Raw genomic sequence first — 25030 nt, 5'->3', positions numbered from 1 at the left:
TGAAATGAAGACCACAATCTCAAAAACATTTTTCTGAGTCTTATTTTTGCCTAAGGTCTCTCTTAGCAATTCCTAGCCAAAACATCTCTTCCCTCATCTTCAAGTTACGAAAAACTGAATTCACTGAGACCACAGTTGAAACGTCCTGGACTAGAGTTCTTTAGTCGTTGCCTTGCACACAGAAGTGCTGTGGAGGAAGGAACTAAGACAAGAACCTGGGTTCTAATCCTGACTTTACCACTTCTTGGCCATCAGAGTTTGAGCATGTCCAGTGCTCTTTTTTTTTTTTTTTTGGTACGTGGGCCTCTCACTGTTGTGGCCTCTCCCGTTGCGGAGCACCGGCTCTGGACGCGCAGGCTCAGCGGTCATGGCTCACCGGCTCAGCTGCTCCATGGCACGTGGGATCCTCCCGGACCGGGGCTCGAACCCGCGTCCCCTGCATCAGCAGGCGGACTCTCAACCACTGCGCCACCAGGGAAGACCCCAGTGCTCTTTCTGTGAACCTCATGTATGAAACAGGACTGAAGAGCTCCCTTCTGTCCTGCTTATCAGTAGGAGCTAAGGAATGTCAATGTGCTCTGAAAGCTACAATGAACTCCCTTAGTAAATGTCTTATTTTTAAAAATACTGCATAGGTATTTAGATAAACTATAGAAAAGTGAATGGATAAAATGCTTGAGTCATAATCAGCTAATTCTCTCTAATGCAGAAGCAGCGTGTTTGGACTACAGGCCATGGTGAAGTCGAGTCAGCCATGTTATCAAAGATGACTCATGCAAACAGTCTGACTCATTGTGCTTTGGCAAGTATAGTTACGGCAAAGACGTTTTTAGTTCCCTCTCACCATTCACCAACGGGTATTGGCTTCTCTAGAACATACTGAGTTTTGTTTCTGTGTGTGTCAGGCTGTGGTTTTTGTTTTTGCAATTCTAGAGAGAGTAGGAAAGAGCAGCAGTGGTCTCCTCCCTGTGAAAACAGCCTCTTGTAGCTTTCCTGTATGTTCCCCGGTCCTCACCAAAAACTGAATATGAGGTAGGGATGTTCAAGACAGGTTTCAGAAGCCATCTAAAGTAGTGACAGCTGATATACATAGCATTAAGTTATTTTTATGATTTTCAACTGAAATGTATAGAAAAATATTTATGTACTTAATTTATACTGAATAATACATTTTCAAAGCATTAACACTTCCGGAGGGCCTTGGGTTACTGTGTGTTGTTTCCAGGACTGTGTTGGTGGTGGTGGCTGAGGAAGAGGGGTTGCAGGGATCTGACATTCATTAACCTTGTCCTCTAGGGAAACTCATCTACCAGCTTTGGTTCACAGGGGAGGGAATGATTTTTATCTCTATATCTACCCTACTTCCTGGCCCTCTTGCTCTCTGTTGAGAAACCTTGGCTTGGATCAAATTCCATTTAGATAACTCAGACCTGGCATCAATTTTTATCTTGCTTTATGTAGCGTTTATAACCTCATTTGTCTTGGAAAGTACATAGGTAGTATCCCTCCTAAGAGAAAAACTCAATGTCTGAAAACTCACCAATAGAAAATGTTGAGAGTGCGGGGAACTTGTTAATAGATCCAGCAAATCCTATGCCCATTTTTCAGGTTCCTTTCTGTGCCATTGGGCCTGATAAAGAGCCAGCAGGAGCAGGCAAAAAAGCAGATGGCTATACTTTAAGCTATAGAGACTATGAGGAAATGTGAATTTATTTAAACTCCCAAAAGGGAAGAGGTATGGAAATGACATAACAGAGATACCCTACGAGGTGCTTTGGTACCCAGCATGCCTTGAAAACAGAACCCCCTAATTCTTCTGGGGGTGCTTGTATGTGTGACACAGTGGGGTGAGGGTTCAGTTTTAAGTTCAGTTCATTACAGGCTTTTCCAAAGCAACATAGATCTGCTTATAAAATGTAAATCAATAAGGAAATAAGGATTCTATATACAAAATGTCAGCTTACATACAACTTTACTTTTTGGATCGTTCTTATGGCAAGAAAGCTATGTTTTAACCACTTCTAACAGATTAACTACTATAAATTCAGCACTTTTCTAATAATCCTTGGGTCAAAATAACTTTAATCACAGAAGTGTTTTAAGCTACACTATGTTTTCTGAAACAGTTAAAAGACTCTTGGGTCATTTGCCATTTTTACAGGGTGCTGTAAATACGCTTAATGGCATCGGCTTCTTCTTTATCAAGGATGCCTTTCTCCACATAAGCATCAGCTTGTTGGTTGATGAAGTCCCTCATCTTTGAAAGGTCATAATCTGGAAAATATCATTAGACTATCATGAGCAAAGATAAGGAAAGCACAGCCCATTACAGTGATTACCATTAACGAAGTAGCATTTTGTAGAACATCATTACCATGCCCTGTCTTTCACGTTGGAAGGCATTTTAGTTCTTGGCATTTGTGCTGTAGTTTGCAGCTTCAAATCATGTTTCCACGCGTTATGTTATCCCATCTGCTCTTCATCACAACTTTTCAAGGTGTTCAGGTGCGGAGAACAGCCCTCATTTGACCAGAGAAGGAACAGGCTCATAAACCAGGCCTTGGCAAACTTTAATATTTATACCAATCACCTGGGGCTTTTGGAAAGTTGCAAATGTGTATTCAGTAGGCCTGAGGTGGTGCCTCAGATTCTGCATTTTAAACAAGGTCCAGGAGATGTTGATGCTGCTGGCTCGGGAAACACACTTGGGGTAACATGACCCTAAAGCTTAAGTGCCTTATGCAAGGTCACACCGCTAGTAAAAGTTATAATCAGAACCAGGTGTTCTGACTTGAACTTGTTACACTGGTTAAGTCCATGTTGCTGTGACAACCCACTTTTTTTTTTCCACATTAAGAATTACCTTGATTTTCATGTTGTTTGAATTACATGCATGGAATGAAAAACGAAACCATAACCTCTTTGTGGTTCCTCTATCCTACTTAAACAAAAAAGTTAGGTAAACCATTGAACCGTCCACAAAAAACAAAGAGATCCTCAACCAAGTAAGGAGGCTGCTGGTGGCATCTTTCTGAAGGCTTGAAAAAAACCCCACATCTTCCCTTGATTCTTTAAGTGTTATATGCTTATTGTTTTAAAATATGGAAAATACAGAAACATGAAAATAAAATTTAAATCACCTAAATTCTATTAATCATTGATAACCAGAGTGGATATTTTGTTCTGTTTCCTTTTAGCTTTTGGATGTATCTTTCTCAATACAGTTATGATCACAGCGTACATTCAACCTTATACCTAATTCCTTTCACTCAATTTACACAGTGAGCATTGATATTCCTCAGAAACACCATTTTTAATGGCTACATACAATACATCCTATGAAGGAGAAAGGAGAGAGGGGGATACAAAAGCTCAGAGCATTCTATGGCCACCTTTAGCTACCCTGAATAGAAGCTGAACCTGGGTCACTCGGGCATCTTTAAGCCCCTGCATGAAAGGAAAACCAGACTTGAAGGACCTCTGTACAAGCACCAGGTGTTTATCATACCATGGTGAGCTGAGGCTCAGAGAGAGGTTGTTTCCTCTCCACCCAGGAGGGCATTTGCTCCTTTCAGTTTGGGCTCAGCCATGAGGATTGAAGTGAGAACTCCCAGCCCTGGACACTTTACAGCCATCATCTTATTTGCTCCTCACAAAACCCCATGAGGAAAGCGTTACTGTCCCCGTTTCAGAGATGAAGAAACAGGACAGAGGAGGTAAGTCACTTGCTCCGGTCATAATAGAGTAAGGTTCTGAATTCAGGTCTGTCTGTAGTCGCTGCTTTGACCACTCTACGGCCTTGAGGTAGTGAATATGAAGCATCTAACACGTGCAGAACATTCAATAAGTGTTTGAAGGCTCAGTTTTGTTTTGGTTGTTGACTTTCCCTTTCTCTCAGGCGTGAGTCAGAGAATCAAGCTGAGTGTACATTCTGTGTGCATCTCCCAAGCTGATTCGTGACTGACTCACAGGGCACAAAGAGGCACCTTTTAATCATCACTGGTTGTTCAGACCCAGAATGTTCTGGGTCAATATCTTTAGTGGGACAAAAGACTCCCCAAAACAGCTGTGAAGTGATCCAGGTGATTTGAATGGACAAATGGGAAAATATTTTGCTTTCTTTTGAAATGGAAAAATGGTCTCTTGATGACATGGCTGTCACTGTGTGCCATGGGAAAACTGGCATGGTGTAGAGGAAAGGCCATTGGAGTCCATCCCAGCTCTGCCCTAGCTGGCTGTTAGAATACACTAGGAGTAGCTAACTTGCTACTTAAAGGAGGTTTTAAGGCTGTAAGGCTCAAAAGAGATAAGGGCTGTAATTCACTTTTCTAAAAGTACAAACTTTCTTTTTAAGGCTCCATAAGATTTCATCATCTTCCTCACTGTCACATCACATGGACTTCCCTTTCCTGCATTTGGAAAGGAGATTCAGGTCACCCAGCCCCCTGTCAAGCAAAGGGTATCTGCAGAGGTTAAGAAATGTCAGAACTAATAGTGAGACTTCCTGCTCCAATAGCTGCAGAAGCTGTATGGCTCGAGGACTGGGTCCCCACAGGCTTTGAGAGATTTGCCCAAGTCAGACAGAGCACGTACGAAGGCAGTGGAAGACGAGCTCTCTGTTTCTGCCTTCAGAAGGGTGAACTGCATGTCACCCTCACTTCGTGGAGGCAGAAGGGAGCCTCGTACCCACCACTGTCATTCGCAAGCTTGCTCACAGAGCCTTCAATATGCATGCACTAGGGTTCCATGATTTACTAGGTTGGTCGTTTCTGGAAATGGAAGACTGAATTGCAGGATGTTGCTGATTATGACCAGGAGTCAGATTCATGTGTTAGTAAGTGAAAGAAATAACATAAATACTCTAAATGGTTGGTCCCTACAATTTACATTGGTTTCAGAATGCATTTTGGTACATACTGTATTACACTGATTCTAAGATAAACTTTAAAAAATTTTTAAAGTCTTTGCCATAATTGATGGCATGTTCTAATTTTTCTTCTGTAGTGGTACATGAAACAATGGTGCATTTTTCAATCCATGACAGATTTGCTGAAATATGGTTCATGTGAATTTTAATGGAGCTGATAGCCCAGAAATTCATATCATTTGGAACCAAATAAAGTATGTGTGAAGACCTGATAATTGTTTCCATCTCACTCAACTTGTGTGATCACAGGCTAAAGGGGTACTGAAAATACATACCTCTTGCTCCCACTGTGTTCTATCTCACTGGTTTTCAAACTTGGTTGCACAGTGCAATCATGAAAGTTTAAAAAATACTGATGCCTGGGTCCTGCCCCTCAAGTTTGATTTAGTGGTCTTGTGGGCATTAGGATATTTGGAAGCTCCATAGGTGATTTGAATGCATTTTCAAGTTTGAAAAGCACTGCTAATCTCATTTTAAAAGCATCACTTTGCAACTGCTCTGGCCAGACACCTGGGAATCATACTAGAATCCTCTCTCCACATAGCTCTTGAGCCTCTCCCTTCTTCTTTATTTCCTCTGCTTTGCCTTGGTTTAAGTCGCATTACATCTGCTCCAGATCCTTACTTCCTATCTCTCACCTGGCTTCTGGGGTTTTTTTGTTTTTGTTTTTGTTTTTGTTTTATTTTTATTTTTTTGCTATACGCGGGCCTCTCACTGCTGTGGCCTCTCCCGTTGTGGAGCACAGGCTCCGGACGCGCAGGCTCAGCGGCCGTGGCTCACAGTCCCAGCCGCTTCGCGGCATGTGGGATCTTCCCGGACCAGGGCACGAACCCGTGTCCCCTGCATCGGCAGGCAGACTCTCAACCACTGCGCCACCAGGGAAGCCCTGGGGTTTTATTTTTTCAATCTGTAACCATACTGCTGCCAGAGAGATTTCTCAGTCTTTAACCTGATTAAGCCCTCATTTTAAGCCCTTGGGCTAAAATTAACCTCCTTTGCAGGGTGCACAAGCCTCCTCCTGACTTGGCCGCTGCCCACCTCCCCAGCCCTGTCTGCAGACCTCAGTGCTCCTGAAAAACTGGCTCCAGTTCCTGTAATGCATCACTCTCTTTTGTCCCTTCATGTCTTTGCACCAGTGTTCCCTCTGCCTCTATCTCTCCTCACTCGTAAATTCTTCCTTGCCTTTCCAGCAAAGGCTTTCCTGCAGCTCTTTCTCCCAATGTAAGGAGATGTGCCCCCTCCTCTCACCTCCTCTGCACCACCATGTTATCTGTGTTAGCCCTGTGCAGTGCCCACCGGAGGTTTATTGATGGTGTGAGCAACCTGGCAGGGGGTGAGGGGCTGCATCTTACCACTTCACATCTCTGACACTCAGAACGGAGTCTGGTTCTGTGTTTTGTTTTAACTAAGTGAGCGACTACCTTCGTGACTGCAGGGTGCACCTAATATGCTCAGGAAACGTCTTTGTTTAAGATACTCCAAGAGAAGGGGGGCGGGTGGGTACACAAAACAAGATTGGCAAAATGTTGATAATTATTGAAGGTGGGTGATGGATGCATGGTAATTCATTATACTGTTCTCTCTGCTCCTGTTTGACATTTTTTATAATAAAATGGAAAAGAAAAGAAAATGCCTTTGCTTGAAAGGCTGATTTGAAAAATAAGAGAAATGGAGGTCTATTCCCTTCCGCATCTGAGAAGCACCTAGAGTCTTTTCCCGTGTCCCCTGCCTCGGCAGGCGGACTCTCAACCACTGCGCCACCAGGGAAGCCCGATTGTGGGAATCTTTAATAAGAGCTCCTGGGAATTCCCTGGCAGTCTGGTGGTTAGGAATCCATGCTTTCACTGCTGTGGGCCGGGGTTCAATCCCCGGTCGGGGAACTAAGATCCCACAAGCTGCTCGGCCAAAATAAAATAAAAAAATGAAAAATAAGAGCTCCTGACAAATTGGAGAAATTTGTGGTTTATAACGACACTAATTCCTTACCTTCTTTATTTTCTTTTTTGTTGTGTTTCTTCAACCATTCAATATTTTTTCTAATGGCTTCCAAATAGGCTTCTGTTTTCCCTGGAAAAGGCAAGAGAAACCATATTAAACACTCATACAAATATCACTGCATCCCTTTTTAAAGACCACACTTATGTTTGAGACCATGAACAAATACTGGACTTATCAAGCACTTGGTGGGGACCATCCCTAAGTAGGTGGTGTGCCTATTTCTGTGGGTGGGTGGGATAAGAGTCCAGGAGGCAGGTCCAGGCTGGCAATGTCAAGAGGCCATTATCCCCCAACACAAATAAATACAGTTTGATGTCCTGGCACAGAAGAGTTTTGATTCAGTTCACTGGATGGGTGGGTCCCTATCAGTCTCAGATTGAGTCATTTCCAGTTAGGGTTGGTTCTTTCAAACTGAAGAGTATTATCAGGTCAAGAACTGAATCAGAGTGGCAGATACTTAAGACTCCATCACCAAATAAATGAGAAGTAAGTCCAAGTTTGTGGCTTTGTGTAAGCTGCTATACAGGTCTTCTGCCCAATCTGTTAGGGAGTATGTAAAAACTCAGATGAAGAAGAGACCTGGACCTCATTTCAAGGCTGGATAGTGAAACTTAGAACTCGTTCTAGTAAAATTCCCCTGGATGTAAACGTTCTCTGATGGGCTTTAAGTGTGGCAGGAAAATATCAGGCATCACTGAAGCACCCGCCCTGTGACACCCTTTAGATGCCTTGTTGTCTGCAAGTGGGTATGATCATTAACTTAGAGATGAGGAAACTAAGGCTCAGAGAAGCTAAGTGATTTGGCTGAGGCCATACAGGAAATAACAGAGGTGAAATTTGGACTCTAGTCTGGCCAAGTTTCTGTTACCTGCACTATCTGAAAGATAAGACTTGTATTCAGACATGAGCACTGATGTAGCTTTGTTCTTTCTCAAAGAAATCAACCATCTCCTTAATCAGGTGGGTCCCTAATGCTCAGAGTGTCTGCACCAAGAGATCAGTTGATCTGGAGAGTACTGGATGGCCTAAGAAAAGAGGCTTTTAAAGTCCAGGGCCTTTGCAGAAGCAATGGCTGTCAGAGCTCAGTGTGGTGACCACCTGTTCTGAACCCCCTTTGAACTCTGTTACCCCTAGTCTACTGCCCAGACCTCTTGGTTGAGCTACCTGTACTGTGTGCTTACTATGTGCCAGGGGCTGTGTTTTGTGCTCCAAAATACATTCTCTCTTTTATTCTTCACAACAACCTTTTGATGCAGTCCTATTTAATCCCCATTTTAGAGGTGAAGAAACTGAGGCTTAGAGAGAGGAAGTAAGGCTACTACTTACTAGCCTTGTGAAGTAAGATCACAAGGCTAGTAAGTAGTAGAGCCAGGCTTGAACCTGGGTACATCTGACTATAGTCCACGAATAGTATCATTGCCTTAAGATTTGCTGATGTTCCAATTTCCACCACCACATTTACTTAAGTGACTTCCTGAGCATCTTTCTTCCTGATCTTGTGAGCTCACTCTTACGTCACCACTGGGGTTCCATGTTACCTGGTCCCCAATGAAGCACAAAGAAACTCCTTTGCAAAAAGGGGTAAGTGGACAAAAGAAGAGAGCCACAATTTTCAGCCCCTATTCAGTTCAATTGCCCGTGTAAATGATTTTAATTCTTTGCTTTTAAGCATGTTAGAGCACGTGAAAGACCAATGTCCTCCTGACTGATCTTATAACATTGCAGCACAATGAATGTAAAGATTTTCATTGTCTGTTGCCCATTTGCTAAGAAGATCATCAGATTTGGTAACAACAACAAAACAAACAAAAAGCAAAACCAAAAAACACAGCATTATTTCAAATTAATTCGGTCTGAAGAAGGAAAGAAATCTCAGACTATTTCTAAAGAATGCAACTTTGTTATTTTTAAAGAATTTAAATCACATTAGTGGTTCTCATAGGGCTTGCTTTAATGACTAGATAATAATGATTTGTCATTGGCACATCAGGTAATTAGGGCTTCTGAAACTTTTGAGGATGTGTGAAAATAGTCTTGCTCTACAGACGCAGATGGCAGATGCAGACGTAGAGAATGGACTTGAGGACACGGGGAGGGGGAAGGGTAAGCTGGGACCCTTACCCAGTGAGAGAGTGAGAGTGAGAGAGTGGCATGGACACATATACACTACCAAATGTAAAACAGATAGCTAGTGGGAAGCAGCCGCATAGCACAGGGAGATCAGCTCTGTGCTTTGTGACCATCTAGAAGGGAGGGTGGGAGGGAGACGCAAGAGGGAGGAGATATGGGGATATATGTATATGTACAGCTGATTCACTCTGTTATATGTAAAAAAAAAAAAAAAAAAAGAGTAAGTCTTGCTCTTTGAATAACTTTAAGCATTCTTCCCACAATCTTACCTATGATATTATATCCTAATATGGAGAGCTTATTTTTTTAAATAAATTTATTTATTTATTTTTATTTTTTGGCTGCATTGGGTCTTCCGCTGCTGCGCGCGGGCTTTCTCTAGTTGCTGCGAGCAGGGGCTACACTTCGTTGCGGTGCGTGGGCTTCTCATTGCTGTGCCTTCTCTTGTTGCGGAGCACGGGCTCTAGGTGCACGGACTTCAGTAGTTGTGGCACGTGATCTCAGTAGTTGTGGCTCGCGGGCTGTAGAGTGCAGGCTCAGTAGCCGTGGAGCACGGGCTTAGCTGCTCCACGGCATGTGGGATCTTCCTGGACCAGGGCTCGAACACCTGTGTCCTGCATTGGCAGGCAGATTCTTAAACCCTGCGCCACCAGGGAAGTCCCCTTATTTTTTTAAGTTTTAAAATTTATTTTATTGGAGTATAGTTGATTTACAATGTTGTGTTAATTTGTGCTGTACAGCAAAGTGATTCAGTTATATATATACACACATATATATACATTCTTTTTCATATTCTTTTCCATTATGGTTTATCACAGGATAGTCAATATAGTTCCCTGAGCTGTACAGTAGGACCTTGTTGTTTATCCATCCTATATATAATAGTTTGCATCTGCTAATCCCAAACTCCCGATCCATCCCCTCCCCTACCACCGGCAACCACAAGTCTGTTTTCTATGTCTATAAGTCTGTTTCTGTTTCATAGATAAGTTCATTTGTGTCATATTTTAGATTTCACATATAAGTGATATTTGTCTTTGTCTGACTTACTCCACTTAGTATGATAATCTCTAGGCCCATCCATGTTGCTGCAAATGGCATTCTTTCATTTTTTTTAATGGCTGAGTAGTATTCCATTTACATACCATATCTTTTTTTTTAAACACCTTTATTGGAGTATAATTGCTTTATAATGTTGTGTTATTTTCTGCTGTACAACAAATTGAATAAGCTTTATGCTACATATATCCCCATATCCCCTCCCTCTTGAGCCTCCCTCCCACCCTCCCTATCCCACCCCTCTAAGTCGTCACTAAGCATCAAGCTGATCTCCCTGTGCTATGTGGCTGCTTCCCACTAGCTATCTATTTTACACTTGGTAATGTATATATGTCAATGCTACTCTATCACTTTATCCCAGCTTCCCCTTCCCCCACTGTGTCCTCAAGTCCATTCTCTACATCTGTGTCTTTATTCCTGTCCGGCCACTAGGTTCATCAATACCGTTTTTTAGATTCCATATTATATGCGTTAGCATACGGTATTTGTTTTTCTTTTTCTGACTTACTTCACTCTGTATGACAGACTCTAGTTCCACCTACCTCATTACAAATAACTCAATTTTGTTCCTTTTTATGGCTGAGTGATGTACCACATCTTCTTTATCCATTTATCTGACGATGGACATTTAGGTTGTTTCCATGTCTTGGCTATTGAAAATAGTGCTGCAGTGAACATTGGGGTGCATGTATCTTTTCGAATTACGTTTTTTTCCAGATATATGCCCAGGAGTGGGATTGGTGGTCGTATGGTAGTTCTAGTTTTAGTTTTTTTTTTTTTTTTTTTGCGCTACGCGGCCTCTCACTCTTGTGGCCTCTCCCGTTGCAGAGCACAGGCTCCGGACACGCAGGCTCAGCGGTCATGGCTCATGGGCCTAGCCGCTCTGAGGCATGTGGACTCCTCCCGGACCGGGGCACGAACCCGCGTCCCCTGCATCAGCAGGCGGACTCTCAACCACTGTGCCACCAGGGAAGCCCGATTTTTAGTTTTTTAAGGAATCTCCATACTGTTCTCCATAGTGGCCGCACCAATTTACACTCCCACCAACAACGTAGGAGGGTTCCCTTTTCTCCACACCCTGTGGGGAGCTTATTTGGGAAAAGGAATATCCCAGCTTAGACTCTGTTTCGACACTATATTAAAAATTCTGAATTAGGAGAGTAAAATATAAATATGAGGTTTTGGCCATAGTGTAGCAGACACTGTTGATTCCCCACCTTCATGCTTCCTGTATTCTAGATATGCTAATAGAGGAGCCCTCAGCCAGTGATGGACAGGATTGACAGATACACACCCCAGCTTCTTCACTCCTCGGGCTTGGTCCACATGGTCCCCAGACGTCCTCACGGGACTGAGCCCCACACCCACAGCTGAAGTCTGCTCATTAACACACCACAGTGGCTTCTTTCCCTTCCCTGTCTCATGGACCTATCCCCCAGTAGAGCTTCCTGGGGTCACCTGCCAATTAAAAACACCACCTCAAATCCTCCTCTCAGTCTGCTTTGGAGGGAACCCAACCTAAGACAATTGGAAGTAGGGCACTCAGCGTCATCTTGTCAGGTTGCTTTTTGCTCAGTGACCAACTACCTGTAAAAATGGTGTTGAATTTTTAAAAGTATAAACTGCATGAAAAATAATTTCATTCACCATATTAACATTATCATCCCACAATAAAGACTTAGTTTACTGCAGCTTAAAGAAAGCTAGACTGTAATCCATTAAAAGACTACTATCTTATGGATCATAACATACATGATTAGGGCTGTTTCTCTAACTTAAAATATAGAATCCCCCCACCCCCATCACCCTCATTCCCATTTTCTGATTTATTTTTATCCATAGTATGTATCGCTTTCTACCGTATCACATAATTTATTTATTAAGCTTATTATTTGTCTTCCTCCCTTAGAAAGATTTCTTGTTTGCTGATGTACTCCCATGCCTAGAATAAAGCCTAATACAAAATAGGCACTCAGTAAATATTAGTTGAGTGAGTAAATGGATGAAGGCTTCTTATATAGAAGCTAATCATAATCAGAAGATTGTTTGGTGAGCATGGCATCCAAACTAGGGAAACTACAATTTTTAAAAAGAAATGGTTTAAGTCTTCCTTCCTTCCTTCCTTCCTTCCTTCCTTCCTTCCTTCCTTCCACCCTCCCTCCTTCCCTCCCTCCCTTCCTTCCCTCACTCCCTTCCTTCCCTCCTTCCTCAAAAAATGAATTGTTTATTTACAAGACTTGAAATTCAATGGATTCTGAATTTAAATGATAATTACATCAGAAACAATTTAAAACACCTACTGAGGGTTCCCTGGTGGCGCATGGGCAGAATCCGCCTGCCAATGCAGGGGACACAGGTTCGAGCCCTGGTCCAGGAAGATCCCACATGCCACAGAGCAGGTAAGCCCGTGAGCCACAGCTACTGAGCCCACATGCCACAACTACTGAAGCCCAAGCACCCAGAGCCCATGCTCCACAGCAAGAAGCCACCACAATGGGAAGCCTGTGCACCGCAACGAAGAGTAGCCGCTGCTCGCCGCTACTAGAGAAAGCCCGCGTGCAGCAACGAAGACCCAATGCAGGCATAAATAAATAAACAAACAAACAAATAAATAAAACACCTACCAAAGTGCTAAACATACTATATCCATGTGTCACTTAATCTTCACAGAGCTCTATGAAATAAGCATTATTGTTCCCATTTTACTCATGAGGAAACTCAGGCTCAGAGAGGCTAAGTGATGTGCCCAAGCAGACAGCTGAGTAAGGGTCAGAGCCTGATCTTGAACCAGAATGAATCTGGAACCTCTAATGAGTGGAACTGGGTAAAATTCACCTTTTCGACTACAGATTTAGTGACTGTTGTTGTCATTACCAAACTGGCCAACAGGCAGTGGTTCTCACACTTGGCTGCACGTTGGAATCACTTGGGGGAGCTTTTAAAAATCCTGATGCCTGGGTAACTCCTCATACCAAATAGATCAGAATATCTGGAGGAGGGACTAAGTATCAGGAGTTTTTTAAAGCAATCCCGAGATGATTTGAATGTGGGGCAAAATTTGGGAACCACTGCCGCCAGTATTGGGACCTCTGCACATTTGCTGGGGCACTGGAAACAACGGGAATAAAAGCAGGTGTTCATCTGCTCTTAGAGACAAGCAGCTGGTTCCTGTTTACATTTTCTCTTCTCGGGAGCTGTAAAGCAAATCTTTTCTTTACACAGTGTGCATTAAAAGCCCATGAGAGTCCACTTTGGAAAACTGGCCTATTTTTTTCAAATTAATTTCAGCTTCCTTTGGAAAAAAATAGCTCATGGCTGAGGTAATATGGCACAAGCCTTAAAACATATGCTGAAGCAGATGGGAAGAGGGCCAGAGTCAAGATGCAGCCCTGTTTTTCTGGCTGTTCTGGTTCTCAGCCCTGCAAGAAAAATATCCTTTATTATACATGAATTTGTCCTGATCCTGATATGCTCCCCTGATCTGCAAACATCCCCTCAAAAAAACCAAACCAAACCAAGACAAAACAAACGACTCTGTAGAAGTCAATAGCTTTAGCCTACTGAATATTGGATATACTGAAGATATTAAATGTTTGAAAACAGTGCTTATGAAAATTGTTTGCTATAATGCTTAAAATTCCGTATAGTAAAGATTATATGATTATAAGTTTGAACAAAGCAACTGATACTGGTATCATGGATGTCAAGGTGGGCCCCAGAGCCATTCAATTAAAGAATTTTTGTGGGGATTCCCTGGTGGTCCAGTGGTTAGGACTTGGCGCTTTCATTGCCGAGGGCCTGGGTTCAATCCATGGTCAGGGAAATAAGATCTCACAAGCTGGGCTTCCCTGGTGGCACAGTGGTTAAGAATACGCCTGCTAATGCAGGGGACACGGGTTCGAGCCCTGGTCCGGGAAGATCCCACATGCCGCAGAGCAACTAAACTCGTGCACCACAACTACTGAGCCTGTGCTCTAGAGCCCACGAGCCACAACTACTGAGCCTGTGCTCTAGAGCCCACGAGCCACAACTACTGAGCCTGCGTGCCACAACTGCTGAAGCCCACATGCCACAACTGCTGAAGCCCGCGAGCCTAGAGCCCATGCTCTGCAACAAGAGAAGCCACAGCAATGAGAAGCTCGTGCACTGCAACAATGAGTAGCTCCCGCTCGCACAACTAGAGAAAGCCCACACGCAGCAACAAAAACCCAACGCAGCCCCCCCACAAAATAATAATAACGATCCCACAAGCCGAATGGCGCTGCCAAAAAAAAAAAAGAACTTGTACAAAATGATGCCATTTGACATGCCTGCAAGACGCAGCATGGGATGCTGGGATGACCACTGGTGAGAGTCAAGGGACAGAAGTTCAAGCCCCAGCTCTGCCACTCTTTGCCTATGAGCTCTTGGGCGAGACTGTTCATCTTCTAAGGCTTGGTTTACTTATTTGTAAATTAAGGAGTGAATTCTGAAAAGAAGATCCGTGGTTTCTGTATATGGGGAGAAATTCTCCTTTGCTGTCCTGGAAAATCCTGTGTTGGTGGTAGGTCTCTGGCCTGCCTTAGCTCCTGGAACACTTGATGACTCATAGCGAAGAAGACAGCCTCACTATTTTTGGACATTTCCAACAGAATGCCTTGGGGCTTGAATAAAGACACGAATTTTCCCCTCCTGTGTTGCTTTAAAAATAAAAGCATCCCCGTGAGTTAGTCAACTTATTATCAATTTATTAATTAAATAAGCTGCTTTCTCTTTTCTGGCTTCTGTAAAGAAGATACGGGGGGACTTCCCTGGTGGCGCAGTGGTTAAGAATCCACCTGTCAGTGCAGGCGACACGGGTTCAAGCCCTGGTCTGGGAAGATCCCACATGCCGAAGAGCAACTAAGTCTGTGCGCCACAACTACTGAGCCTGTGCTCTAGAGTCCGCGAGCCACAACTAGTGAGTCCGCGTGTCTGGAGCCCGTGCTCCACAAGAGAAGCCACTGCTATGAGAAGCCACACACTGCAATGAAGAGTAGCCCCTGCTCGCTGCAACTAGAGAAAGCCCGCATGCAGCAACAAAGACCCAACACAGTCAAAAGTAAATAAGTATTTTAAAAGATTAAAAAAAATAAAGATAGGGGAATGATAGGCTATTTAGGGGAAAGTTATCTTAGAGATGACCTTTTCATCTTAATTCCATTATCTAGCCATAAACTTGACAAATGATAGCACTGGAATGAGTTTATGGGTATTGTAATGCTTATCTCACCCCTTGGATGATTTTTTAAAAAGATTTTCAGTGACTCATAGAGCAGAAGTGAATGTGTAAACATCAAACTGGCAAAAAGAGCCCCACTTAGCCCATGGAATAAAACTTTAAAGTTCTTCGGTCTCCAGAGAGCAATTTATTTGAAAAATTAAGCACCATTATAGATATGGTTGAAATTGGAGTAAATCTGACTTCATTGGCATATCCCTATATTTAGGAATAATTATCAAATCATTCAAATAACTGCACCAACTAGAAATCGATGTCTTAAAATATTATTCTTAGTGTGAGTCTCTGTAGAAAGCAAGGGTTTAAATAGTCTAAAATATTTTCAAAGGTGAACGTGTCATTTTTCATCACTGGTAATTAAATTGGACTTTTTACATTTAGGCTGAAGTGAGATGCATGTAAACTTGCTCTGTAAGTTGAAGAGTGACATAAATGTAGTCTGTTGTTGTTATTCCTGTTGTTGTTATTCCTCACAGGCCTCAGCATATGCTTGGCATGGTTAATCAATATTTGCTTTTGTTGGATGGGGCCATCACTTCACATCACAAGACCAAAACAGACTCCCTACAGATATTCCTGCCAATGTGTCCTGCTTATAATTATTTCCTTAAGTGGTTTTAGCTATTACCTCATCTCTTGCTCTGCTCTGTAATGTCCTCCAGCTTCCTCTCTGAAGGGAGCCTGTTCTACATGCTGCTGACTCATCAGTAACGGAGAGACATATGTGGCTTGTGTTGTATTTGCCTACATATGACTCAAGGCCTATTCTTAGGTCATTTCAGAGCTTGCCTGAGTCCTCAAAGGCAGGCATTGGTCCTTAAATTCCTTCTGTAGCTTTCTGAGCACAGTGCCAGACATGCCATTGGAATAAATGTTTATTTATTGCTGAATAAATGTATCAAGAAAGCCAACCCTGCCTTCACCCACGTAGATTCTTTTATTTTTTCACCTAGAGACAACAGGTGTTTTCTCCCTGGGTTTTATAACAAAGAAGCAAAATAGCCTTTGAGAAAAGTGCAAATAAAGCAACTGTGAATACAAAGATATATGTCATAATACATCCTTTTGGGCATTAATTACATCTTTTCCAAGAAATGTTGGCCCTTGGCTTAAGCTCAGTTTGGTGTTTTCTAAACCATACCAGAATCAGTTTTTCTTATCCCAGAGTAAATAGGATCAGGGGTAGCATGAGTAAATTAAGTCTCTAAATAATGGGGGGGGGCTAATTTTAGCCCCAAATCCCTACCCTTTTCCTAATGTTTCAGGAGAGCCATTACAAAGATTAACACTGGGCTTCCCTGGTGGCACAGTGGTTGAGAGTTCGCCTGCCGATGCAGGGGACACGGGTTTGTGGCCCGGTCCGGGAAGATCCCACATGCCGTGGAGTGGTTGGCCCCGTGAGCCATGGCCCCTGAGCCTGCGCGTCCGGAGCCTGTGCTCCGCAACAGTGAGAGGCCCGTGTACCACAAAAAAAAAAAAAAAAAAGACCAAAAAAAAAAAAAAAAAAAAAAAGAAGATTAACACTAACTGGATGGAGTTTTACTCTTCTCTCTCCCCATTATTACCTGATGGAAATCCTAATGAGAAATCTAACCTCATCATTAGTCTCCACACACTCACACCCTAAACAGGAAGTAGTGGGCTACCAAGAATCAACTCCTTCATAGTCCTCTTTTACATAACGCTTTCCTAAAACAAGTAAGAGACTGGGTAGCACCCATTCCTAGGGATATTTGCAGAGCGATATAAGGTGTTGTCCTAAACAATGAGCATACTGCCTCAGTGAGTCAGTTGACCTAGATAGATATGGCTTGCTCTGTTCTGGGGAAGGATGGTCATCACATGTGGGTTGCTCCCAGAGGAGATGATCCAGGCACACTGAGCTGTAGTCCTTTGTGCTGCCCAATTCCTAGCTCTCTATCTCAGGCCACAGGACCACTCTTTTCCTGCTTAGCTGTCTTTCAGAAGTTTACCACTCATCCTCCACCTCACATCCATTAGGATGGCCACCATAAAAACAAAACAAAACAAAAAAATCACCAGAAAATAAAAGTGTTGGTGAGGATATGGAGAAACTGGAACTTCTGCACACTCTTGGTGGGAATGTAAAAGGGTGAAACCACTACGGAAAACACTGGTTTCTCAAAAACTTAAAAATAGAATTATCATACGATCTAGAAATTCCACTTCTAGGAATATTCCCCCTGCCCAAATTGAATATTTTTTAGTCTTGAGATATTTGTTCAGAGCAGCATTATTTACAATAGCCAAAATGTGGAAGCAACACAAGTGTCCATAGGCAAACAGATGGATAAACAAAATGTGGTATATACATTCAATGGGCTATCACTCAGCCTGAAAAAGGAAGGAAATTCTGACGCTCGTTACAGCATATATGAAGCTTGAGGACATTATGTTAAGCGAAATAAGCTGGTAGCAAAAGAACAAATGCTGCATGATTCCACTTATCTGAAGTACCTAGATTAGTCAAACGCATAGAGACAGAAAGTAAAATGGTGGTTGCCAGGGGCTGAAGAGGGAGGGGGAATGGGGAGTTACTATTTAATGAGTTTAGAGTTTCAATTTTGCAAGATGAAAAGAGTTCTGGAAATGGATGGTGGTGATGTGGTAGCACAATGATATGAATGCACTTAATGCCACTGAACTGTACACTTAAAAATGCTACAATGGTAAATTTTATGTTATGTATATTTTACTATAATTTTAAAAAGATATTAAAAAAAGTTTACCACTCATTCAAAGTGGGCCTAGGGTTGATTGGAAACATCAAGGCAGCATGACTGGCCAGCAAAAGCGACACATATATTACCAATTCCCCGTTTCCATACCCATGACAAACATTATTAATTAATTATCGCAACATTCTTTCCTCCTGAGTCCAGATGCAACCTCATAACCTTTCCCAATATAGGCTACCACCAAACAATTAGAGTTCATATGTCAGTAATGTCAATATAGGAGAAAATTGTGGTGGTCTATGAAATCCATCCTAGAGAGAAGAGGGGTGTAATAATCTAAAACTTCATGAGATAGGAAAAATCGACATGAAGTTGATATATTAAAAAATTTCTTTTTCGGCCCTGTGTCAAAAAGTCCCAATAACTGGAATACAAGCAGTACCTTTGGCTAACATCACCACTCACTTGAACTCATGTAACTCAGGTTGGATTTTCTATATTTTCTACATAAAGGAACCGGAACTCTTTGAAGGAGAATTGATTTCAAGTTTTTCTTTTTTTGGGGGGACAGGAAAATTCAGAGTAGGTCTAGAACAGCCTGTTTAGGAGTTTGGGATTAACAGATACACACTGCTATATATAAATAAACAACATGGACCTACTGTATAGCACAGGGAACTATATTCAATATCTTGTAATAACCTATAATGGAAAAGGATCTGAAAAAATATATATATATTTTGCTGTATACCGAAAACTAATACAACATTTTTCTATAGTTCAATTAAAAAAAAAATAGCCTGTTGTTGCCAGAGAGCATAGATGCTTTAAAAACCACTGGGTACAGGGCAAAAAGGACAAAGGAGAAACTTGGAGGCAGGGTTACTGCCCAAGCTACACCAATTTAAACAGAAAAATCATCATCGTCGTCATTACCATCATTAACTGGAACAACTTACATAAATGGAGAAATTTAATATAAAGTGTTAACAAAGAGAGTAGTAATATAAGAGAGAAATAGTTTGTACTTTTATTGCTGTTATTAAGTTACAAGGTATTAAATACATAGCTAGCTTCTTTCTTTTCTACTTAATACATAGACACTGTTAAGCATGGGTCTATTATCAAGTATGAATGTGAACCTGTTTCTATCTGTGTGAGCAAGAGAGACTGGGAACTTGTATGAGGGCCAAGCAGTCTCTTCAAAATTAAGAGCTATACCATGAACATGATCAGCTTTTGTGGTCTCCTATCATATTACAGCAAGGAATAAGGGAAGTCCCTCAGTTCATTGCCACTAATGATTATATGTAATAAACAATGAAAAGGGAGCCCAATGGTGTACTTCCAGATGATAAATTAGCTGAACGTCACACTTGCTACCCTCTCTCCCAAGAGAGCAATGATCCATTCCCTCAGCTTCCAGGGAAGGAAACCTCAAAATGACCCTACTAATGAGATACAGAAAAAGATATAAATAGGGTTCCAGTTATACCAAAGAGTTCAATATATCACGACAAAAAATAAAGTAGGTTTAAGCCATCTGTTCACAGCTTCTGGTAAAGACACTGAGTTTCAGAAAAAATATCTATCTGAGATACAGACATAAATTTTCTATGATGTAACCAGCACACTTTGTAATTAAAGGGGCTTGAAATATTGGACTATGCAACCAGATCCCACAACCTGACCTGAAATCAGAGGGTTAATGACTTTGAACTTGCAACTATATAGGGTCTTTTTCTTTGGGTATAGTCAAGTTTCTCAAACCTTGGAAGATGTGAATTTATATCATATAGACTTACTAGAGCTGAGTAAAAATTTGGCCCCAGGAATGTGTAAGAATAAGGATAAAAACAAGTTTTATAATTACTGGGCTAGTTTAGTGTGTGCTTTTTTGCTTTTTTAAGGTATTTAGGTTATTTAAGGAAATGTAATATATTTGATTTATGATTTTTAATCAAGTCTTTGAAAGTGTCAGATTGCAATCAGTATAAATGATTAAGAAAATTTGCTTTGTTAAATCCATAAATTTTGATGACTTTGTTAAATAAGTAGTATGTGACTATTAAGAGTGTCAATTATGTTTAAATGAATATTGCTTAATAAATTCATAAGATCATAAATTGGACATTGAACGATGCACAAATGGTCATGAGTGTTCCTCCCAAAGTGCAAAAGCACATTGGACGTTAAAGTCCATCAAAATATGAAACCAGTTTGCCATTCCAGGAGACTCAAGACCATTAAAAAAAATTGCTATTCAAATAAATGTACCACGTGCTGAATCTTCTGTATACAGATGATGTTAATTTCTCCGATTTGGTGGGGCTTGACTTGTGGATGACCCTTCAAGTGAAAGATTTTGCTTCCCCAATTTCATTGTCAACGTAGAGCTGTCAATTCCATACCTTTTGGCTCATCTGTCTTTCCTCTTGGGTTGGAGTCATCATCTTTTGTGGAATCCTTCAAGGTTCCATATTCCTTTTCCATCTTAGCAGCTTCTTCCTTGGTACTGTCTGTTTCTTCATGACTCTTCTCTGATGGCACTGTAATCAGATTGTGCACTATTATAACCCTATTTCCTATCTATTAATTAATTCCTAGTGTAGAAATGAATTTTATTAAAAAGGTGTAGTTTGAGGTCAGATCATTTTTTGAGCTGAAAGAGATCTTAGTGATTATCTAGTGTGACTCCTCCCTCCCCACCATTTCACAGAAGAGGAAACTGAGGCCCAAAGCGCGGAGAGATGTGCCAAAGGCCACCTGTTGAGTTAGCAGAAGAGCTGGGCCAACACCCTCCACCCCCAGCTTTCTGGATTCTGGCTGTGTTTTTTCTGTTCTGCCACACTGTGTTATTAGAGTGTAGCTTATTCTCCTTATTTTAATCAATGTTGGCATTCAAGTGGGATAGGTCAGTTTCCAAAGTAAATTTGAGTCTTGATTCCAAATGAAAATAACTCTGTAGTTGCCCCATCTCTCCTTGATGTTGTTTTTGAAGAACAGTCTGTTACTCAGAGTAGCACCTAAGGGTTTGGGGCTATGGCTGGACTTCTCTCCTGCCTCTTTCTTCATACTCTCTTATCCCTGGTCACCCTAATGCAAAGAAGAGTATTGGACCCTTGCTGTCAATAATAATGCTTGCTCACTTCTCACTTAAAAATAACTATACTTCCTTCTAGAAATCCTATATTGAATTAAAGAATCATAAAACTTGAAGTAGGTAACCCCTTGAAAACAATGGTAATGCATCCCTGTAGTCAGTAAAATAGGGAATGCCAAGCAGTCTAATGATAAGCTTTTTTCTTTTTTCAGTAAAAGGTGTATTACTACAGAAAAATAGGAAAAAAGAAAAATCAGTTATTGTCTCCTTAAACATCCACTACTAGTGTTGTAGTATATATATATATACTTTTTTGATGCATTTTTTTCATACTTGTGGCACAATTTTCTTCCTTGCTTTTGTCATTAGCATAATTATGGAAGAATGTTTCCATGTTATTAAAAACTGCTTGAAAACATCATTTTAAAGGGCTGTATATTCTATCAAATACAGGTACATAATTTCTGTGATAGGGACACAAAATTAAAGTATAAGAGTTTGTGATCTTGGGCTTCCCTGTTGGCGCAGTGGTTGAGAGTCCGCCTGCCGATGCAGGGGACACGGGTTCGTGCCCTGGTCCGGGAAGATCCCACATGCCGCGGAGTGGCTGGGCCCGTGAGCCATGGCCGCTGAGCCTGCGTGTCCGGAGCCTGTGCTCCGCAACGGGAGAGGCCACAGCAGTGAGAGGTCCGCGTACCACAAAAAAAAAAAAAAAAAAAAAAAAAAAAAAAGAGTTTGTGATCTTTTCTCTTTTTGTGCCTTCCTCATCCCTGAAATTCTCCTTTGCACTGCTCTGCTCCGTGGTGTTCGCCATGCTAAGCAGGGTGATGGGTAGAGATGCAGAAGTGAAGAAACCAAGAGAAGGGCATAAATCATACCACACGGGGGTACAGACTGTCCCAGAGGAGAAAGAAGAGCTGGGAGGGGAGAGTATGGGAGGGAGCAGCAGTGGGGGATGGAGGGTAAGGGACAGTGGTGATCTGGGGAGAGAAAAAGATACCTAAAGGAGAATTTTAGGAAGGATTGCTCAACTTGGGATATAGCTCTCACCTTTGCCCACCAGCCACTGCTTCAGTAAAGTCCTCATCTCTTTTCAGTGCTTCTTGGGATTAAATTTCTGTGCTGACTGGCCAAGGTTATAGCTACTTAATCCCATGGTTGGATTTCAGGTTTTCAAACTTTTTGAAATCTGTAATTCTTTATCAATGTTTATTGAAGTTCATGGTTTACCACTCAAAAGGGTTATTTTGCCAAAAGCTGGGGGAAAAATACTAAAATAAACCATACCTGGGAAAAGCTTGCTCTTATTGTCAGTAACATTTTTTTCTAGCTTGTTCTTGGTCTGAAGAGCAATTGTTTCATCCAAGTTTTCTGGAGGGGGGGAGAAGAAGAAATAAAATTTTATGTCCTAAAAGACGGTTTCAAAGTTTTCCTAAAAATGTTTAAATCTCACCAGAAATAGCACAACAGCAATTCCACAATATTAGCACTGCTAGTAAGGGGCTTTGATATGGATTATATTTCATTGACTCTCAAGATGGAAAGGCATACAATTTGAGATCCTCAAGTTCAGCTTCCTACTCAGTTAACTGCAGAAGTCCCTTCCACATTTCTGTGACTACTGTGATTGAGGCCTATAATGGACAACTGTGGTTTTGGCCTACTCGACGCCTTCTGGTAACTACACCTTGATTTTCCTTTGGAGAACCCAGACCTCTCCCACTCTCAGCATATTTGCTCCACTGGTGGCTGAATAACCCAGGCCTGGCTGCTCCAGCCCTCAGGCTATGGTGATTGGTTCAAGGAGGAGTACATGACTCAAGCCAGGCCAGTGAGATTCAATGCTAAGAGAAAGAGGCTCTCTTTCCACTAGGATTGCTATACTGTGTGGATGTGAGATTGGAGCTGTACCAGCCATCTTGTTTCCAGAATGGGGCAGTTTATCTGGAATCAATCAACATACAAAAAGTGAGTGAGATGGGGAGGGATAGATTCCTCACACTGTGGTGGGCTTCACAGACCTGAAGCCAGACTACCCCCACCCCTGGACTTTTCAGTTACATGAGGAAATAAATTCCCCTGTCGCTTAAGCCAAACAGTTGGATTTCTGTCATTCAGGGCTCTCACTAATTCACGAGGCAGCCTGTTCTATTGTTAGTCTTAAAAAATATTTTTTTCACTAAGATAGAACATTGTGTAAGTTTAAGGTATAGTACAACATACTGATTTGATACATTTATATTCTGCAAAATGATTACCACGGTTAGCTAACACCTCCATCATGTTAGATGTCTTAAGGGCGAGAATTTCTCTATTCATATTAAGCTGAAATCTGTATTCTTGTCTTTGTCCTAATTCTGCTCTTTGGAGTAACATCTTGTAGGTGTTACCAGATAGGAATCTAGACTGTGACCACCTCAAGGCAGTCAATGAATTAGAATCCACAACCCTGGTATTCAGTTATTTAACCAGTCACATATCCATCCTACTAATAGGACAGGGCTATTTGCAAACAAGCAGTTCTTTGCAATTAGTCTATAAAGAGTCCATTATTACTTTGTATTACTTCTCCCCAAGAAAATTCTGCCTTCTCCTTCCCCATCCCTTTTTGAGAAGAAAATCAGTATATCCTATTGTGTGACACATTCTGCTTTCTTCTTTGAAATAGCGACCACAGCTGGCAAACTTTGTAGTCACCGTACATTGTTGGGACCAGAACAGAAGGGTAGATCAGTGATCACTGTCACATGCTGGGATGGAGGAGGTTAGTTAATCCTCTCTCTTCTACCCATGCTGCCCCTGAGCCCTCGAGGGTCTGAGGGTGTACCTTCATGGCAGCGACAGTCAAAAGCCAACATGCTTGTAAAGAAAAATTCTCTACATACAACTCATTTTCTGATTGTAAAAGTTATATACGAAAATGAACAGAAAATTATAAGGAAAAAAATAACACTTACTGTGCCCAGATAGTGTTTTGGTATATTTCTTTCTAACTTTTTTTTTTTTCCAACTTTCTTTCTTTATGCATATCCATTTTTTAACACCAAAATTAAGGTCATATTCTAAGTGGCTTTAAGCATTCAATAATATATCATGGACATTTTCCCCATCATTAGTCTTTATAAACAATATTTATTTATTGTTTATAAACACTATAATTATTAAAAGTTGTTTATAAAATATTGTTTATAAACAATATTTAAAACATAATTTATAAACATACAATTATTAAAAACGCAAACATTAAAAAATAAAATTTAGTCTAAATAAGAACTAATAATTTATATAGTCTCCTCTTGTGGGGTAGCAAGTTTATTTCTATTGTTTTGTTTCTATAAGCCAGTGCTGTCCAACAGAACTTTCTGCAACGATGGAAATACTCATTTCTGTGCTGTTCAGTATGGTAGCCACAAGCTACCTGTGGCAAGTGAGTGCTTGAAATATGCCTAGAGCAACTGAGAAACCAGATTTTTTATTTTGCTTAATTTTAATTACTGTTAATTTAAATAGCAACATGTGACTATCACACTGGACAGCACAGCTATAAATAATAGTGGAAATACCTGGTTTGCACACAAGCCTTTGCGGCATCTCTAATTTATTTCCATAGAATAAATGACTTAAGTGCGAAATATGGGTCACAGGGTATTGATATGAAACAAGGATTGATTTGAAACAATGTTTTAGATCTACTGTTAAGTGGGTAAAGTAGGCCACAAAGCACGGTGTGTAACTTAAGCCCATTTTTTGTTAAATAAAAGAAAAAAAATGACATAGGTATGTATGTGTATGTGCGCATACATTATTATGTATTATATACATAATACATATATTATGAGTGATTTTTTCACTGT

General features: G+C 41.3%; 1 protein-coding gene across 2 annotated transcripts in view; it reads right to left on the bottom strand.

Annotated features, from left to right (window-relative positions):
- Nucleotides 1–1685: 1685 nt before the first annotated feature.
- Nucleotides 1686–25030, bottom strand: part of SCG3 (secretogranin III) — a 37943-nt gene continuing 14598 nt past the window's right edge. The window contains exons 9-12 of one of the 2 annotated variants that reach the window (XM_007468712.1): nt 22464–22547; nt 20485–20622; nt 6914–6994; nt 1686–2274 (exon numbers count right to left, since the gene is read on the bottom strand). In XM_007468712.1, coding sequence (XP_007468774.1) covers nt 2156–2274; nt 6914–6994; nt 20485–20622; nt 22464–22547 — 422 coding nt within the window. In that variant the 3' untranslated portion in view covers nt 1686–2155. The remainder of the gene's footprint in view (nt 2275–6913; nt 6995–20484; nt 20623–22463; nt 22548–25030) is intronic. The other variant, XM_007468713.1, reaches the window with a different exon arrangement.

Source organism: Lipotes vexillifer, unplaced genomic scaffold (genome assembly GCF_000442215.2).
Source record: "Lipotes vexillifer unplaced genomic scaffold, Lipotes_vexillifer_v1.1 scaffold268, whole genome shotgun sequence".
In the NCBI taxonomy this organism is placed as follows: domain Eukaryota; kingdom Metazoa; phylum Chordata; class Mammalia; order Artiodactyla; family Lipotidae; genus Lipotes; species Lipotes vexillifer.
The sequence above is the reverse complement of the archived record's forward strand: the minus strand, read 5'-3'. Positions and strand labels throughout refer to the sequence as shown.